The sequence below is a fragment of the Carassius carassius genome, chromosome 16, assembly GCF_963082965.1.
Source record: "Carassius carassius chromosome 16, fCarCar2.1, whole genome shotgun sequence".
In the NCBI taxonomy this organism is placed as follows: Eukaryota; Metazoa; Chordata; class Actinopteri; order Cypriniformes; family Cyprinidae; genus Carassius; species Carassius carassius.
The window spans coordinates 19368998-19389172 of NC_081770.1; the positions used below are offsets into that span (position 1 = coordinate 19368998).

Here is a 20175-nt window from a genome sequence, read left to right on the forward strand (position 1 = left end):
TTAAATAGTTCAGAAAAGCCTGGGAAATTCACATGATGGAGGTGGTTTATATGGAGGAAAATAAATGAGGAAATTAATCAAATCAGTGAGAAGTCATAAAAATATATGTAGTTGTGTTCAGAAATTAGAAATTGTTCTTTTGTGAGTGAAATCTCTTATAAAATTATTTTTAAAACCCGTCATATTTATGAAATATTAGGAAAACTCAATTCATTATAAATTAATTAAAACTATAAAAAGTTAATTCTAGTCATGCTCAGGTTTAAACTGTTAGCTATAATCTGTTATTTTAGTATAATTTTAGTATTAATTTTCAATTGGCTTTCATTTTTATATTTTTAGTTTATATTTTAATTTGTTTTAATTTACTAATTTAGTTTTGCTTTCATCACAGTAACATAGTTTTATCATATCACATAGTTTTTAGGCATTTTAGTACTTCAGATTAAACTTATTTCAGTTAGTTGGCAAAACTTGGGGTTTAATTTTCATTCAGGTTTGTTAACTAAAATAATATTTAATTTCAGCTTTATTTCAGTTATAGAAAACAATTCTCATAACTTATATTTACCAATAACAACACCATTTCTTTGAGTGCAACATTTTATTTGATTATTTTATTTTACTTTTTAATTTTCTCACTTTATTTTATTAATTAATTTTTTTCTTTATTTCTTTATTTATCTCATTTTCATTTAAGTTTTTGATCTAAAATAACATTTTATTTTATTTCTGCTCTCATAATAATTTACCAATAGCAGCACCATGTATTTGAGTGCAGATTTGTTTTAATGAATTGTTCTTTATTTAATTTTATTTATTTTATTAGTTTAGTTTTTTTATAGCTTTTAGTCATTTTAGCTCTTCAGCTTAATTTCAGTTAGTTGCCAAAGCAATATTTCTCATTTTAAGAGTGCAGCATTTCTTTGAGTGCAGTATTTAATTTGTTGTTTTGTGGGGTTTGTTTTATTTTATTCATTAATTTATTTTAAGTCCTTATCCTAGCCATAAAAAGTCGGGGATATTAATTTGCTAAAATGTGTGAGAATCCTGGCACATGATTTATTGATTTTTAGTTTAAAATGCATACACTCTGCTGTAAAAAAAATAAAAATATAGAGTGTGTCTCCCTCTGCTGGTAAGAAGACATATTGCCTTAATTTTATTAAAAAATTTTGGTTTTATTTTCTGAGTTTACCGAATATTTGTGTGCAGCTGTTTTTTTCTCTCTGGTTTTGCTATGAGCAATATTAAACAAGAAACTGAAACACTTCATATACTATACTATAGTATTATACAATCTCATATACAAAAATGCTAAAAATGTAAAAAAAAAAAAGAAAATACTGGACGCTCAATTTTATTAAAGCTTTTCAAATACGAAATGCACATTTCATTTAAAAAATAAACTCCAAAACAGGATACCATTTCAAAAAAATACAAATAACCACACATGAAAACAGGTTAGGGAATGCAGCGTAAACAGGAAATAACCTCAATTTATCACTTTTCCTGCAAGCAAATGGCATTTTTCTTTTCATAAGATGCATTGGCTCGTTATGCCACATAATAAGGAAGTTGATCTGAGCCGTATGGCTGCTGTCGTAGTGATGTATACGTGCATTTGGGTTTATTGTTGTGGTGTTCTTGATCATCAGTGACACGATAGATGCCACTAGAGCTCTATTGATACAGCACTATTCATGGTGTATTTAAACTATAGTACAGCGCTTCTCAGAGGGTTGCAAGCAAAGCCCAGAAGTGCTACTTTTCAGAACAAAATTCACCTATAAATACCAAATATTTGATAGTTTCTAATTGTGGTTTTGAATAAAGTGTTTATTCAGCTTCCATTGTGGTTTAAAGGGCAGTTTGTCATTATCGCTTGGCCAGTTCTGTCTGCTGCGAAGCTTTCCAACAGCGTTCTCAGCACTAATACATTAGCTTCATCCACAAAGCCACACCTTTGTGTAAGCTGCAATGGCAGAATGACAAATGGAGCTATAGCTCGAGCGGACTGTGCTGGCCTGAATGTGTCTGAGCTAACCTATAGGAGGAGATGCGGATATATCCACTGATTTAAAGTGGAGAAAAAGACTCCACTTCCCTGTTCTGTAATTAAAGCAGATGTGAGAACCAGAATAATATTCTCTGGTTTCTTTTTAAAGCTTGGCAAACCCCAGGTGTTCATTGAAGATGTTGTTTCTTTTGTTCCACTTCTTCTGCATAAAAATGACCCCATATATATATATATATATATATATATATATATAGACACACATTCAAAAAAGAATTTTCAGTCACATTCAACTTTTCTCACATTATCAGTTTATTCACTATTGTTTAGAAAATGGCAATAAAGTAGTACAAGAACGCAGAACAAATTAATCTTGATAATGTCAGATAACTTTGATAGAAAGGGATGTAATTAATTAGATTGAATAGATGTCAGCTGTTAAATTTGAGTACACAATTAGATAATACCCTTTTAAGTAAATCAGTTAACAAGCAATGCTTAATTTTGTTTCAGTCTGTGGTGTAAAAGGGTCACATTAGCAATTAAAGAAAAACACTAAAGCAAAATATGGTCAGGTCAAAGTTTCTGAATAATTTTTGAATTTTGAATTTTACTGGTAGTAAACTGTACAAAGAATTTTTGGGTATAATATGTCACCGTTTAATTTATTCTATCCTTACTTACATTAATGAACTATAGTGTCCTTCACCCACTAGTAAAAAATATCCAAAATCATATCTGGTTTCTGCATAATTTTTGCTTTGACTATATATATATATATATATATATATATATGTATGTGTATGTGTGTGTGTGTGTGTGTGTACATGTATATATGCATATATATAATACATAAATAATATATACAAAAGATTTCTATTAAAAGAACAGATGATTTAAAAATATTTAGTGTTATAAAGCTATACATATTCTTATATTCTCTGTCATTAAAATGTCTTATAATTGATTATGCACACACACACACATATAAATATATATGTATATACAAAAACATGATTAAAAAATATTCAGTGTCATAAGTGTTAAATCTGAAAAAGATTATTATATAAAATAAATTTAATATAAAGTATAACACAAAATAATATATCTACACATTTAGTCTCATTGCATCTGAATGATACTTTGTATATCACATTTTTCTCAGTTGCAGTTCTGATTATATTTTCATTACTATAATCCAATATACATATTTTTTTTGACTTTGAGCTAATTTTCAAATAAATTATATTCTATTACTATTTTCTAGTTATTTTAATGTTCTGCAGTTTTTCCGCCATGTTTAAATGGAAACGGAAGAAACCAGTGAAATCAGGTGGACAGAAGCTGATGTGACTGTACGTATGAGGAAGCAATAGATGTGCATTAATAGAGAGAGAGAGAAAGAGACAGAGTGTGTTTGTTTGTGTGTGTGTGTGTGTGTGTGTGTGTGTGTGTGTGAGAGAGAGAGAGAGAGAGAGAGGGGAGCTAGAGCTACAGGGGGTTGCTTCCTCGCTCCGATTGGCTAACCATTACGACATTCTCCCCGAAGGCTCCCAAACCCCCTCCTCCTCTTCTCTCTCTCTCTCTCTCTCTCTCTCTCTGTCTCTCTCTCTGCCGCTCCACACCCCTCCATCTCACGCTCCGTTTCTCCACATGTCCCCGTCTGTTCCCTCAGCGAGCTTCCAGCAGCAATTAGCATTTAGCATGAGTTGCATTGGAGCCTCGGCCATGTCCACTGTCCATTCGCCCATGGTCTCCCGTTCCCTCGCGACGCCCCTCCTATCTTCCTCTCCTCCTCCCTTTCCGCCACTCCGCCGCCTTTTCTAGCATCTCTGTGAGCATCTCTCCCTCCCCATCTTCCTCTCACTTGCTCGTTGACTTAGGAAAAGCAAATCAGTGAAGCCACTGTAGCTGGAGTAACGAAGGCCGTAGGACGAGGAGACGATAACGTCCACCCAGTCTTGCATCTCTCCTCCCTTATCCCACACTTGGCACCTTTGGGATACTTCTGGACCTCGACAGGATGCCGAAGCTGACAGACTCTGGACTGTGCGAGAACGAGGACTTGGCTTGACTCCACGGACTTGGATCCACCTGACGACGACTCATCTTTTGGGTCTGAGACGCTTTGAAGACTATCAAAACACGGAAGACGTGCTGTCCGTCTTAACAGCACCACGCGACTCTCTTCCTGCCTGTTGCCAGGCAACAGATTGCAAATTTGGGATTTCGGGAGGAGCCGGCCAATGATAAACTGGGATCGAACGCGTATTTCCTTGAAGTATGTCAAGCCACTTTCGGTTTGCTTTGGCATCTTTTAAACTAGGCGTGGTCTCTGTTATTGTTTACATTGCGGACCCAATATGGATCAATGTGAGTGTGAATCTGCTTTCCGTTTTTTGCCGCCGCATGCTCGCGCTTGTGGAATCATGATCGAATGACAACGACAACCGAGACTGCTTTAGCGCTATCGAATCAACCGCCTGGACGAACTTTTCCAAGATTGGAAGCCGTCTCGCGACGTCAACGTGGCTGACTCCAGGTCAGCCCCAGAGCCTCCGTGGGAGGACGATGCTGGGGACTCTGAAGGAGCCCAAGAGGCTCTTTCACCTTTGACCCCAGAGAGAGACTTGCTTTCACCACCGCTATGGGCTCAGATACCACCCACCGTGCGGAGGCTGGAGGAAGGGGGCGCTGGAGAGGACAAGGGTGGGCTGGTCAATGACTGTACCGATAAAGTCATGGGGCTGCTGGGTATGGGTCACCGCCTGTTTGTGCCCCGGCTGCTGGCGGTGAGGCGCAGCTGCTGCAAATAGAGGACGTCTTCATGTCTGTTTGTGTGTTGTGTGTTAATATGTGGCTCTTATCGCTTGTGTGGTCTTTTTAAAAGTATCAGTAAAATATATATATTTATTTTATTTACAATACTTTCAATTTATTTTTAATTTTTTGTTTATTTGTTCTTTAATACATTAAGTTCACTTGCAGCATAAAATGTATTTTATTTTTAATTATATATTTATTTGTTTGTTTGTATATTTTGTTTTATTGACAATGCCTTGATGCCTTACAATCAGTTGCAGCTGTTCTGTTCTGTTTATTTTTAAATCGTTGTATTTGTTTGTTTGTTACAGCAAACAGTCTATTGTTATTTTTAATGTTTTATTGATCTATTCAGTGCTTTTAATACCTTAAGTTCACTTGCAGCATATAAACTATTCTTTTTGTTCTTTTTGTTGATTTTTTTTTTAATTTTAATTTAATTTAATTTTTTATGTTCAATTGCAGCCAACAAACTATTATTTTTATTTTAAATGCCTTTTGTTTTGTTTTTTCTGTTAGCAAAATGCTTTAATACCTTAAGTCCACCTGCACTACATAAACTATAATTTAAAAAAAATGTATTTGCATTTTATTTATTTGTTTGTTTGTTAAATGCTTTGAGTTCACCTGCAGCATATAAACTATTCTTTTTCAGTTACTTTTTATAATTTTATTTATCTGTAAAAGTTTTTATATATTTATATATTAAAATGCTTTGATGCCTTCGGTTTATTATTATTATTCTTTTTGTTGATGTTGATGTTTTTATTTATTATTTATGTTCAACTGCAGCAAACAAACTTTTTGTGTGTGTGTTCTTTGTTTTGTTTTTTCTGTTAGCAAAGTGCAGATTAACTTTTGTCCATACTGCATGTCAGTTATATTGGCCATAAAATATAAGTAATATATAAGTAAATGTTAGCTTTTCGTAATCAGCCAGACTTTCGGTATTGGTACTTCCTTCGAAATGATATTGTACTGTCAAATCTTACTCTTACTGTTGTTGTCATTGGATATATGGATTTTAATATCTGATTTATGCTCAACCAATACAGAATCTGTAAAAGGTTGTGTGGCTTTGTGAGGTTCACAGAAGACTAAATGCAATCATAAATGAGGAAAACAATCATCAAAGTTCCTCTTTAGGCAGGTCATCAGGTTGATTATACTGAAATCCAGTTCTGTTTTTCTCTCTGCGTGCAGACCTCTAAGGAAGACCTGCTTCAAGCTGACTTTGAGGGTGCGTTGAAATTTTTCCGGGTCCAGCTCCCAAAACGTTACAGGGCAGCAGAGAACGCTCGGCGCCTGATGGAGCAAGCCTGCAATATCAAGGTTAGAAACAACTCCAAACATCTGTCAAACAACAAAACAACAAATCACTGTGCATTTTTATTACATTTTACTTGAGCTCTTATGTGATTACTTGAGTTCTTTTGATTTGAACAAACCCCCATAAATATTTTAATTTGAATAATTTATCTACATTTTTGTATGTGCTTTGAACAGGGATTTTTCAAATTGTGTGGCTTATAGTGATGAGGTGTGCTTTTAGTTGCCTGATCAGTTGGATTTATGCCTGGTGGATGATAAAATGGGTGGAAACTTATGTACTCGTGTTGAAGGAGTTCATAATGTGATCCCAGGTCACTTTGCATTGTCCTAGAATTGTGAAGTGCTACACCACAAAGCTAGCATGCAGGTATTCAGGGAATGCAGAGACCTTGTCTGTGATTCAAGGCTCCCTTGATACAAGGTGGAGTTAAGACTCAAGGATAAATACCCACAATTCTCTGCCTGAGACTCATTCCCCAGGACTTCTATAGGCTCTGACCCATTTTCTGCTGCGGTTATTGCTGCTTCCATACATTCATGCTTTCAAGAGTTTATTTTTGTTAGAGGCAGGGGTTAGTTTTATTTATTTGTATGCTGTTGAGTGTGCATGTTCAGGAAGGAAGGAGGAGATCGAGATGATACTGTCTTCATCTTCTCCTTCATACTTCTCTTTCTCCTTGTTGTAAATGCAGTCTCGCTGTCACTAACAGCAGGATTTCCTGTGCCCCACTCACTCACTGCTGTGCTTCAGTAATGCAGTCATTGTATAACGCACTGTCTAACTAGGGATGACGGTTTGTATGCTACAATTAATTGCGACATTGAGAATGTTGTGTCCAAACGGTGTTGCTAAAGGGATGTTTTCTTGGATATGGCTAGTATGTACTTCTGTTGTCTGTGTCAGTGTATACTGGATACTGTGTGAATATATATATATATATACATATATACTCGCACGCGTGTGTGTGTGTGCGTGCCATAAAAACAGGCAATTATGACAATTAACCAAATTCTAATGACTATATTGTGAACCATTTAAACAACAATTAAATAAATCATAATAAAATAGGTAGAATGTTACAGTGTAGTATTAGTAATTATTTTAAATTTTTCTTCGTTTTTTTTGTTTTTGCCAACCACTGAATTTTTAATAATTTTCACAAGTTTAATGGCCCCCAGAATACTTTTTGTATGAATATCTGAATATGCAATATGCCAAAACAAATAACAGAGCTCCTGTTTTAAAATAAATAAATACAATTCTAGCTTCAAACTATTTTTTTTTTACATCACTTGAATATGGGTCGTTTTTTGTTTTATACTACTTTTCCCAGAAGAAATTTTCAATAAACAGTTGTTAACAAAAAAAAAAACACTTGAATGTGGGTGTTTAATAAAAAATAAAAAAAAGCAACATTTTGAACAAAAAGCGTTTTTGAAAAAGACTACATCTGAATCAGGTTTAGAATGATGATCAAAACACATGTAGTAGATCACTTCCATCAAAACCCATCCAAAACTTGCAAAGTCCTATACCTTTTTTTTATATTTATATGCGGTTTAATGCTTGATGATTGTGTTATTTTACATATGCCTATGCTTACATATGCTATCGCTTGTTTCTGCTTCTTCTTCTTGACTACATTTTGATTCAGACATTCAATAGTTTCAGAAGATGTGTAATATCATCTCCTACCATACACCAGTGAGAACGCAGAAAGACAGATCAGTTACATCAGTGGCAGAGAAAGAGTTAAACATCTGGACACATTCCGGCTACTACAGTTTGGAGGCAAAACATGCTGGCATCATAAAAATAACCTTTTTTATATATGTATGTAGTATGGCCCAACCGTTTTTTTTGTTGTTGTTGTCATTGCTTTCCTTTAAGTCATAATGTATTCTGTTATGTTGTCTATTTACCGAGACTGGACAGAGAACCATGCATTTGTCAGAATTTAGGACCCAGCGAAAGAGAAATTAGAAACTAGAGAGAAAGAAGCTCTCTGTGGGAAACCAGCACCTGAGTGAGGTGATGTAACAGGTGCATTCATCATCAAGTGCACAAAAAGAGAGCAGCTTCGTTTGATGCTGGAATCATGTATCTTTAAGGTCATTATCCTTTGGTTTTTAATTTGTATGGCACTTTCAACTCTCTATCATCCATACCCACCTCCATGCACCCTTGATCCACGTCTCTTCCACACCCTAATGAGAAGGATGGGTTAATACCTGCTATATATATATATATATATATATATATATATATATAATATAATATATATATATAATATTTGGACGTTTTTGTTCCTTTGGAGGGAAGACCTTAAGCACAAGCCATCTGATCCTTCTGATTTTGCATCTGGATTTTCTTGACATCATGCCAAGTGGTGTTTTGCCCCAGCATCTGCGTTGACCACACCTCATTATTGCCCGTGTGCATATGTGTACTTGGTAACACTTTTCTCTTTATCTCCTGCAAACAAAAGGGAAAGACAGGAAGGAGAGTAGATCAATTAGGTATTTCATCCCAAATGAGCGCAGGAGTGGGCGAATAAAGACATTTAGCCTGCCATTCAACCTCAAAAGGGATATTTTTATCCTCGCCGTCTCCAGTCTTACTGGCTTCTAGAAGATTCTGTCTTTTGGGATGTCGAGTGGATGTGTTTTATGAGACTGCTGAGAGGGAGGAGACTATGTAGCAAGGACAGGAAGCCTCGTTGCCATATCTCCATATCAGACCTGGACACACACACACACACACACAGAGAGACAGTGAAGCTGTGCACAGATTACTTCTGCCACCCGTGATCCCAGCCGTTTCCAATCACATGTGCAAGAAGAGGAAACGCTAAGAGGTTGTTGCTCTTTGAAATGGTGAATTTAAAGAGGATCAAGTCGCCGGGTAATAAGCTTACAGTGTGATGGAATTCACAGGCACCTGCGTGCGTCGAAAGCACAAGCCGTACGAACTTGCCCCATTGGCGGATTACGAGGTGAATTCCAAATTTCACATCCTCTTGATATTGAAAGAGGAGTTAATCGAAAGGAGACGTGCTTTGAGAGTGGAAACGGCTTTTGGAGAACTCCGACCATCCAGAGTCTTCGGATGTTTGCGTTGGGATACTTAATAAACCAAGGCTTCGTTTCTCTTGGGAGGCCTGATGAGAAGATAAAGAAGATCAAACGAGAGCCACCAGGGGAGTTAGAAGACCCCGTTGTGGTTTGTCTGACAAACCCAAATTTCCCCTGCCTCTTCAACCTTTTCCGCTTGTCTCGCTCTACATATTTCCAGCGGTAACCAGCGCTACCCATGAGACTGTGGCGATAAGAGCCGTCACAACCTTGCAGTTCACAGAGCGTTGTCTTTTTTGCAGAACTGAGCAGGATATACACGATCCTTGGAAGATAGAACCAGAGAAAGAGAGAGAGAGCGTGTTCCTCTGTGGTCCTTCCCCCCTGCACTTATTTCCCGCCTCAAGGGGCCGGCTCTCATCCGTAAAGAAACTTGTCTACTGGTCCCGGTCTCGGCAGACTTGTCAGCGCTCTCCTCCTCCCTCTGTCCCTCCCTCCCTCGTTTCTCGGAGCTCACCTGTGTCTAGCTCGGTGCTCCTCGCAGAAACTTGGCCAAGATGATGCAGGAAGTGTCGATAACGGTGGCTTACGACGCTCATGTCATCAATCAGATCAACGAGGAGGATTTCTTCGCCAGTCTGGTGGCTGATTCCAAACCTAGACCGGTGGTAAGTCTCACTCAAACGGCTGTTTTCACCTTCAGGAATCGACAAGAACGTGCTCTAGTCTTGTTGTAGAGCCTTTTTCCTCCAAGGCTGTGAGAAATGTCCTGTAATGAAATTACAAGGCTGTACAATTATCACCATTAAGTCCTTATTCCAAGGAATGCAGACTTGGAGCTGAAAATACTGTGTGTGTGATGAACATGGTGTTCAGGAGCAAGCGATTGGTTGTCAACCTAATGCAATTTTGCATGTCATGACTCCTTTTTTTTTTTCTTTTTTTCCCTCAAGTAGGTGTTTTGAATACTCAGTGAGCCTAGCGACTTGAATATTCAAACGCACTGGTTTAACTAATCCGATGAATCATAACAAAGCTTTGCCTTTGCTGTAAAAGAGTTGTGTGGCAATTTTTTAGTCACTCGTACTTCTGATATAGTGACGTGTTTTAGTTTGTGTGGATTCGCGTTTGTCAATGTGAATGGAAAGATCGTCTACTCATTCATAACCATGTAGGTGTTTTGTGTTTATACAAATACATCATTTACACCAACCACGTTTGAGGCGAAACCTACCGAAAAAACTTTCCGTGTGCATATGACTGTCAGTGTTAAAGCAAGTGAGCGTTGTGTTGAGAGCTTGACTGTCGGTTGTGCCATTTCACCATGTCATTTTGTGGTCTGTGGCTACACAGCACATCCGGACTAAGCGTTCGTTTAACATCTCTTCTTCTAATGATGCCTGGCCTCTTATCTGCGCCACTGACTGTCAGATTAATAGACTGATGCTTGTTCTGTTTTACTCCTGTTTTGTGTAAAAAAAATCTCTAAGACTTCAGTATTAAACTTTGGCGCATTTTACATTTTCCACGATTTAAGGGTTTTTTTTTTTTACCAGAATTTTTTTTTAAATACAAAACAGTATTTCTGGGGGAAAAAAGGTATAAAATCAATTTGATAGAAATCCTTTTGATTTTAAAAACTTTATTAAACCATTCAAATTGAATCCAGAGAATTAATGGAAAACATCGAATTTGGCTCAAGAAAAGAAAACAGAATTTCATAGGGCCTTAAAAATTTTAGATTTGTTAAACTTTTAATAAAATGCTGTTAAATTGTACATTGTTTTTTATTTTTATTATTATTAATAAGATTAAATTTAACCACTAAAACAGAGTTTGGAAAAAATTTTAATGTAAAAACTGAACCCAGACTAATTAAAAACGAAGAAGAAAAATGTAGTTTTGTTTAAAAAATTAAAATAAAAAATGTAATTTGTAAAAAAAAAAATACATTTCATCACAGGTGGCTGCTCGAAGCGTTTTTTCACAGGAGAAGTCCACTTACCCAAGAGCAAGCTTTTGCCTTGTCACCGTTACAACTGCTTTTGCAAAAACAAGCCTCCAGTACCATTGAGACTTCAGTGAGAACACAAGTGGTGTGACGGTTTCTCGCTCCGATGACCCTCATCCAGAGGTCAGAGGTCAAACACACTGAACGAAACTCAACAATGAGCTGCTGTTTTGAAGCTCTGATGCCGTTACAGATAAGAAAGAAGGTCTTTTGAGACCTGAAATGACTTTCTCAAGTGAGAACACTGTTGATATGCTTCAAATTCAGACGGAGCAGCAAATTATGAGAGGCTTTATGAGGACTGATCCCAGACCTGCTGAAAGAAGACTGTAATAAACAAAATGAAGAGATCCCCTCAGGACCGTCTTGACTTTTTTCAAAAATGTATATTTGTAAATAACATTGATATATATTTGTAATAAAACATTTCATTTTTCAGTTCATTAAATATACGTTTTTATACATTTTAAATTTTTTTGCTAATTATACATTTTTATGCATTTTTTTCATTTGTAAAATGTATATGTAATGGATAATTTTGTATTTAATATCAGAATGAAATGTTTAATTTACCCTCTGTCTTTTGAGGAGGTGCTTTATATGTTTTTGTTGTTGTTGTTTGTTTTTTACAGTATGACGCATAATGACTTTACATTCTTGTTATACTGATGTGCATTTTTTCAAACCTGATGCCAAATTCTCTGATTTGCTGTTTTCCTCAGGTGCCAACAAAGAAGCTGAAGAAGTTTGAGAAGGAGTATCAGTGTCTGAGAGAGAGTCAGCTGCAGCAGGAAGACCCTATAGACAGATACCAGGTAAGCCAGACCTTGATTGAGCTCCACCTCCTCCTCACCTCCTGCATTCATCTTCATCTCACTCTGTCTCAGTTCAGGACTGTGTAGCGGGCGCACTGGAAACCACAGACTCTGTTCGGCACAGGGAAAGAGCCAAACGATCGCTCGCATTGTAGATGCTTGTTTTGTACGCCTGTTATTTTATACAAATAATTGTATTTATTTTTTCAGCTTTTTATAAAGGAAAAGTGATTATGTGGTGCCTTTAAGTGCAAAAGGTGTTATTATATTTGAGTCTCATGTTTACATTAACCTAAATGTTTTTATTTAAATGGATTGCATTTGTTGAATGTATTATAGTTTACATATTTTTAGCTTTAGGTTCGTCATATGGAAAAAATCAAATAAAATGTGTAATCCTAAACAATCTTTGACATTTGAATGGAAATACAAAGCATCATGCAATGTTGAAAAGCTAGCCATACTATTAAAGGAAGCTCCATTACTTCCTTGCTGTCACTTCCTGCTTACCCTCTCCCTCACTCAACCGACTAACCAATGAGATTCCTTCACTTACCCATTTAACCAATGAGCTGTGGCGGGGGGTGGAGCATGGACGGGTGCTGTTGTATTTGAAGGGGAAGGCCTCTGCGGTTCTTGTTCTGGTGGGTGTTGTGTTGACTGTGGTTGGGTCTTCGGTGCAGGTAAGCCTTCAGCCCACCAGCGCTCATCAGCTACTAACCTCAGCCTGCATGTGTGTGTGTTTGAAATGATCAAGTCTTTCTGTCTGACATCAGCTGCTGTGAACAGCCTAATCAGCAATGTGTGTATGTGTGTGTTTGTAAATGGAAGTCAGATGACCGCTTTCCTCTTCCTGATAAGGAAATGTGTGTCATGTGAGGCGGTGGGAGACTCCCTGTGACAACGGCTACTCTCTAATCAGGCAACGCAGAGTCACACTGCGGTCGTTGAGTGTTGTTTCTCAAGAATGGATGTGAAATTCTGGTCTTAGATCAGCTTGTGATCTCCAAGTGTCTTTACATATGGCTCCTCGTCGCCTGTAGTGTCATTTTTTTGTAGTAAATGTGCAGCTTTTTTGGTGCTTTCTGGATTGAGTGGGCTGTCTGGTAAAATATGAATTGTGGGGAATATGTTTATATATATATATATATATATATATATATATATATATATATATATATATATATATATATATATATATATATATATATATATATATACATAATTAAAATGATTTTATTTTTTTTTTACACAAAAAAAATGCATGATTTCATCCAATTTCTGCAAAAGTTTGCAGGGGCAGACAGCATATTTGACTTTTTTTTTAATTATTTCCTAATATTTTCTCTCTATTATTATTAACATTTGACTATTATCTTTATTTATTATTTATATTACATTATCTGTTTTTATTACTGTTAATAACGTTTTATTTTGTGACATTTCTAACCATTATCATCTTTATTTGCTATTCATTTAACTCATTACCTTATCTGTAGTTTTTAATATTTTAACAATCTTTTATTACTTTATTTATTTGTACTATTGTTAGCTTTATTTTTCTACTGTTATTTATAATATAAAATAATTGTAAATCTATTTTTATTACAATCTTTAAAGGGTTACTCCACCCATGAACATTTCGTCATTAATCTCTTACCCCCAAGTCGTTCCAAACCCGTAAAAGCTTAGTTCGTCTTCGGAAAACAATTAAGATATTTTGGATGAAAACAGGCTTGAGACTGTCCCACAGACTGCCAAATAAATAACAGTGTCAAGGTCCAGGAATATATGAAAAGCATCGTCAGAATAGTCCATCTGCCTTCAGTGATTCAACCGTAACATTATGAAGCAACGTCAATACTTTTTGTACACGAAGAAAACAAAAATAACAACTTTATTCAACAATTCCTCTCCTCTGTGTCCCTCCAAATAAGCGTAGCACCATTTTGGCAAATCTGAGCTGTACGCAGATGGCGCACACTCTTCTGTATCAGCCGCGCCACAAGGATACGTCTCTTACGTGGATTTAGGCTTTGGTCTGAAAGCAAACAACACATCGGCGCAGTGCGGAGCGTACACCATCTGCACACAGCTCAGATTTGTCATCTAGTGGTTAAAAACTTTATTTATAAATGTATTAATTCACTTTAAAGTATTTTATATAATTTTCTTTTTTATCATTGGTTTCTTTGTAAATTTTTCAAATGCTCTCAGTGCTGACACAAAAAAAATTATAATCACACTTGGTTAGTACACAGTGTAGGTGCCAGAAAATGTAAACTCAACAAATATTAAAACATTTAATGAAAGTAGATTTTTTTTTTAACATTTTGACATTTTTAGTTTTTGCTTTTATTTGTGTTGGGTTTACACTGTCATCTAGACATTTGTTGTGCTTACATGTGAGTGCTTGGGAAATTTGAGTCTGTAGCTTGTGCAAAGCTAGCCTTGCAGTCTTTTCACCATAAGGTCATAAACGAAGTGTCTATGTGTCTTTGCAGAGAGAGAACCGGCGGTTGCAGGAGGCCAGCATGCGTCTGGAGCAGGAGAACGATGATCTCGCCCATGAACTGGTGACCAGTAAGATAGCACTGAGGAACGACCTGGACCAGGTATTTCTACACTAGTTAACACACATTAGCTTTGGTTTAAATCTTGTGTGTTAAGAAGCATTGCGTTTTCAGGTAGAGGACAAAGCTGATGTTTTAAACAAAGAACTGCTCAACACTAAACAACGCCTGGTGGAGACCGAGGAGGAGAAGAGAAGACAAGAGGAGGAGACGGCACAGGTAACGAGAACCAAGGACTCAAAATCCGAGTCTCTGACACTCGAATCAATTTCACTGCTATGGACTTGTACAATGTTTTTTCTTTTCAGCTGAAGGAAGTGTTCAGAAGAGAGCTGGAGAAAGCCGAATTAGAGATCAAGAAGACCACAGCCATCATAGCAGAATATAAACAGGTATGTCTGAGTATCCCACATAAACCAAAAGTCTCATAATCCTCAAAATCCACCCCACATGCTTACTTCAGGACAGGATTATTACACTGTAAATAGACACTGTGTTGCAAAAAGCATCGGGATACCCCTTTTAATGAACAGGTTTGTCTACTTTAGTCATTTCTGTGAGTATAAATCTTAATGTTTAAGCTTATAATGATATTCCAGGGAATATCATTCTAAAACTAATTTTATAGCAACCGTTGAATGGGATCCTATTCTATTCTATCATGACAATGCCCCTTTGTTTAAGGCAAGGTTCAAAAAGAAAAGACTGATTCAGTCAGTGTGGAAGAACTTGACTGGTCTGCAGAAAGCAAAGTCATAATCCCAGCTGAACACCTCTGGTTTGACTTTGAATGCATAACTTAAGCCAAAAACTTGAGGGTTTAATTGTCATATGACCTACACCAACTCCTCCCATGCCACACCGCCATCCAGTAGTTAAAAAAATACATTGAGTAAATCATAAACCAAGGGACCAAATTAGTAAATCATGCACACAATTTAGTAAACCAAGGGAACGAATAAGTCAATCAAGCACATTACTTACAGTAATAAACCAAGTGAATGAATTTGTAAATCATAAACCAAGGGAAAAAATTAGTAAATTGTAAAACAAGGGAGCAAATTAGTAAATCGTGCACACAATTTAGTAAACCAAGGGATCGAATTAGTACATTATAAAACAAAGAAACAACTTTGTAAATTGTGCGCAAAACTAATTTAAACTAATAAGATCTATAATAATATCTCACTGATACTAATGTAACTGCTTCAAATTTCCTTTCCTGTTTGCATTAGATATGTTCCCAGTTAAGTACGAGACTGGAGAAACAACAGGCATCCACAAAAGAGGAACTGGATATAGTTAAAGTGAGTAAATCATCTCTGCATAATTTTATATGACACGTTGAGCAGTGACCATCAGCATATGTTGTTGTTCTTCCAGGCTAAAGTGATGGCATGTGAGCGCTGTAGGGAAGTGTTCAGCAAAGACGGACCCCTGCAGATCCCGGCATTGAGTCAGGACAACCGGGACACAGACCTGGACGAGGAGAAGGACTCGCTGAAGGCTCAGCTCCGAGAGCTAGAACTGGAGCTGGCGCAAACCAAACTCCAGCTGGTGGAGGCCAAGTGTAAGATCCAGGTAAGACGTCACGGCATATAAAACACCATAGTGCTGGAGATTTACAGACTTGAGCTAATTATCAGCTCATCGGCAGCAGGTCCAAACCAACAACCTTTTGTGAACGTTTACACTTACTAGTATATGCTGTGCTTTTTAAACGTATAGTTAGGTCAGTGTTAAAGGGAAATTTGTGACTAGCTACTAGTAATTTGCTCTTTACACTGACTGATACTAGTTTACAATGAACATGTGACCCTGGAGCTCTTAAGTGTCAGTTTGTCAAATTGAGATGTATACATCATCTGAAAGCTTAAAGGGTTAGTTCACCCAGATAGCAAAATTATGTAATTAATAACTTACCCTCATGTCGTTCCTAACCCGTAAGACCTCCGTTTATCTTCGGGACACTGTTTAAGATATTTTAGATTTAGTCCGAGAGCTCTCAGTCCCTCCATTGAAACTGTGTGTACGGTATACTGTCCATGTCCAGAAAGGTAAGAAAAACATCATCAAAGTGGTCCATGTGACATCAGAGGGTCGGTTAGAATTTTTTGATGCATCGAAAATACATTTTGGTACAAAATAGCAAAAACTACGACTTTATTCAGCATTGTCTTCTCTTCTGTGTCTGTTGTGTGAGAGAGTTCAAATCAAAGCAGCTGGATATCCGGTTCGCGAACGAATCACCCAATCGAACTGAATCGTTTTAAACGGTTCGCATCTCTAATACGCATTAATCCACAAATGACTTAAGCTGTTAACTTTTTTAATGTGGCTGACACTCACTCTGAGTTCAAACAAACCAATATCCCGGAGTAATTCATTTACTCAAACAGTACACTGACTGAACTGCTGTGAAGAGAGAACTGAAGATGAACACCGAGCCGAGCCAGATAGCAAACAATAGACTGACTCGTTCACGAGTCAAGAACCGGTTGCATCGGTTTTCGGATCACCAGTAGTTCTTTCGGACAGTTCGATTCAATAAACCGGTTGAAGAAAACGGTTCACCGCTTCTTTTGCGCTCGACGTAATGGCGTCATTTGCGATGACTGCAAGCCTTCGGTTTACCCGCGCTCATAACATTAGCACAGAATCAGTTCAGAATCAATCACCAAAAGAATCAGTTCGGTTCAGACGCTCTGTGTGTCAGTCTGCTTCACGCTGAATTACACATGCGCAGTATCATCAGCTCCTCCGGTTCTTGAATCGGACACGTCTGACAGAAACGGTTCTTGACTCATGAACGAGTCAGTCTTTTGTTTGTTATTTGGCTCGGCTCGGTGTTCATCTTCAGTTCTCTCTTCACAGCAGTTCAGTCAGTGTACTGTTTGAGTGCATGAATTACTCCGGGATATTGGTTTGTTTGAACGCAGAGGGAGTGTCAGCCACATTAAAAAAGTTAACAGCTTAAGTCATTTGTGAATTAATGCGTATTAGAGATGCGAACCGTTTAAAACGAATCCGTTCGATTGGGTGAACTGAATGATTCGTTCGCGAACCGGATATCCAGACTGCTTTGTTTTGAACTCTCTCACACAACAGACACAGAAGAGAAGACAATGCTGAATAAAGTCGTAGTTTTTGCTATTTTTGTACCAAAATGTATTTTCGATGCATCAAAAAATTCTAACTGACCCTCTGATGTCACATGGACCACTTTGATGATGTTTTTCTTACCTTTCTGGACATGGACAGTATACCGTACACACAGCTTCAATGGAGGGACGGAGAGCTCTCGGACTAAATCTAAAATATCTTAAACAGTGTCCCGAAGATAAACGGAGGTCTCACAGGTTAGGAACAACATGAGGGTAAGTTATTAATTACATAATTTTGCTATCTGGGTGAACTAACCCTTTAATAAATAATCTTTCCATTGATGCACACTGAGTACTATTTACGTCGAGTACTTTTTTTAATCTTGTACTGGTAAAGACTTTATTCTAAAAACTTTGGCTTTATTTTTGTAAATGACCTACTTGTAGTATCTTAGCAAACAAACGAGTTGTATATAATATACAGTTACTTTAATGTTGTTTGTTCATGTACTGCACCAGGAGCTGGAGCATCAGAGGGGTGTTTTGATGACTGAGGTCCAAGCTGCCAAAAACTCCTGGTTCAGTAAAACACTGGGCTCCCTCAAGAATTCAGCCAGTAACCAGTCACCCTCCTCACCCAAAGAGGGCCAGTAGGACTCGCCATGGGCTTAAAACCAGAGGGTAGAGGAGTGTGACCCTTCTACTTGGCCAATCGGAGTAGAAAACAAGCTGTAATAAACACTACTACATGGCAATGCAGTATTCCCTCACATGGACTAATGAACTACTTCAACATGCATTTAACAGTCTGTTATGATTCCCTTTAGCTTGTGATGCCACCTACTGGACAGTAGCAGTACCACTGTCATAATAATTACATTTACCCATGTTCATGCAGTTAACCACTTCTGCAATGATTTGTTTTGTTAGTCAATTCTAGCATGCCAGTACATAAACCCTGACCTTTATCTGCCAATTCAAAGTTGTTGTTTTTTTTCTAAGAGGGAATACTGCATTCTGCTTACACTTAAAAGTAAAAAATTCATTTTGTTTTTCTTTATATAAATAATAAATGTAACCAGTTTTGTCATATAAATGTGTATAACTAAATGTCGATTTTTATTATCGATCTTGTACAGTTCTAAAAGAAAAGTGTTGCATTGTTTTTTACGATTTTGAATATGAATGTGCTCTTTATAAATGTCATAGGCAGAAAAGCACAGACAAATTGGCCATGTGTCACATGACATTCCCTCCGTCCGTTTTCACAGTTTTAAATGGCTGTAGACTGTTTGGGGATCTGTTTCGCTGAGCAGATCACATGATTTATCAGCCGACGCAGACCTTGATGTTGTGGCCACACAATATTGACCTGCTCAAGTTGCACATACTGCTTGTTTTATGCTATTTAACAAGTAGACATGAGCAACTGCGTGACGGATGCCATGCAGAAATCAAGAACATGTCAATGTGTCTCTTTTATTTTTTAATGAAAGAAGTAAACCAGGTTGCGGAGATATAGCTATCGTTGAGATCAGTGTGACTTCAAAGCCATATATGGAGTCAATCTGCGTTTCAATTTTTCTTCTGCTATTTGTTAGAATGTCCATATTACTAACTTCCCTTTATGTGTTGTATTTCACCAAGGGGAGTGAGATAATCTGCATGGCTCTTATTCACTCTAACAAGTCGCCATATTGTGAACATGCTTTTTTTTTACACTGATGTTAAAAAAAAGTTTTACTTTTTTGAAACTGTGATTTAAAGATGCCAAGCTAATTATACACATTAAGAAAGAGATGTCAGTTTAGTATAAACTAATAGTGCAGTCCTGTGGGTTTCTCTGGATGGTTACAGGTGTTTTTATATTGTAATCTACAGGACAGAAGACATTGCTTCTGTGCGTCTGGTTTATTGTCGGTTCATCAGTTTCATTGTTCCAGCCTGCTGATGTCATCTGTCTAAAAACTACCTGAGATTAAATATCTGGTTCTTGATCCCATGTTTGATTACAAGTCTGATTCATTTGATTCACTCCTTTCGTTGTTTCAATAAAGAGTAATGGTAATTAATTTGTTGACCTGTTTAATATTTCTTTGCTGTTTTGGTAGTTTTAATATATATTAAAAATATATATTTATTATTATTATTATTCCGTCTGGTCCGCTAATGTGTTATTTCATTTCATGGCCTATGCTTACTTGATTTACGTTAGCTACGTTCATTTACGCATTACGTTGTGTTTCCCGCGTAAGGTACTTTGTGTTGTACGTTGCCATGACGTTCACACGCACACAAAACTGCTACGATGATACCTCCGACGCCGTGAAATTAATGTTTAATTGCTTTGCTTGTTATGATAATGTAAAGCCATGAGGTAAGAAAAATTTAAAAGCATATTCATATATCTTAAAACTTCTGGTTT

General features: G+C 36.9%; 1 protein-coding gene across 4 annotated transcripts in view; it reads left to right on the plus strand.

The window, feature by feature from the left end:
• Positions 1–19151, plus strand: part of LOC132159810 (rab GTPase-activating protein 1-like) — a 96534-nt gene extending 77383 nt beyond the window's left edge. For 2 of the 4 annotated variants that reach the window (XM_059569423.1, XM_059569422.1), the window contains exons 19-26: positions 6044–6172; positions 11981–12073; positions 14578–14688; positions 14761–14865; positions 14955–15038; positions 15882–15953; positions 16030–16227; positions 18270–19151. In XM_059569423.1, coding sequence (XP_059425406.1) covers positions 6044–6172; positions 11981–12073; positions 14578–14688; positions 14761–14865; positions 14955–15038; positions 15882–15953; positions 16030–16227; positions 18270–18404 — 927 coding nt within the window. In that variant the 3' untranslated portion in view covers positions 18405–19151. Of the gene's footprint in view, positions 1–3623; positions 4810–6043; positions 6173–9730; positions 9916–11980; positions 12074–14577; positions 14689–14760; positions 14866–14954; positions 15039–15881; positions 15954–16029; positions 16228–18269 lie in introns of those variants that run through there. The other 2 variants (XM_059569424.1, XM_059569425.1) reach the window with 2 other exon arrangements.
• The last annotated feature ends 1024 nt before the right edge of the window (positions 19152–20175 follow it).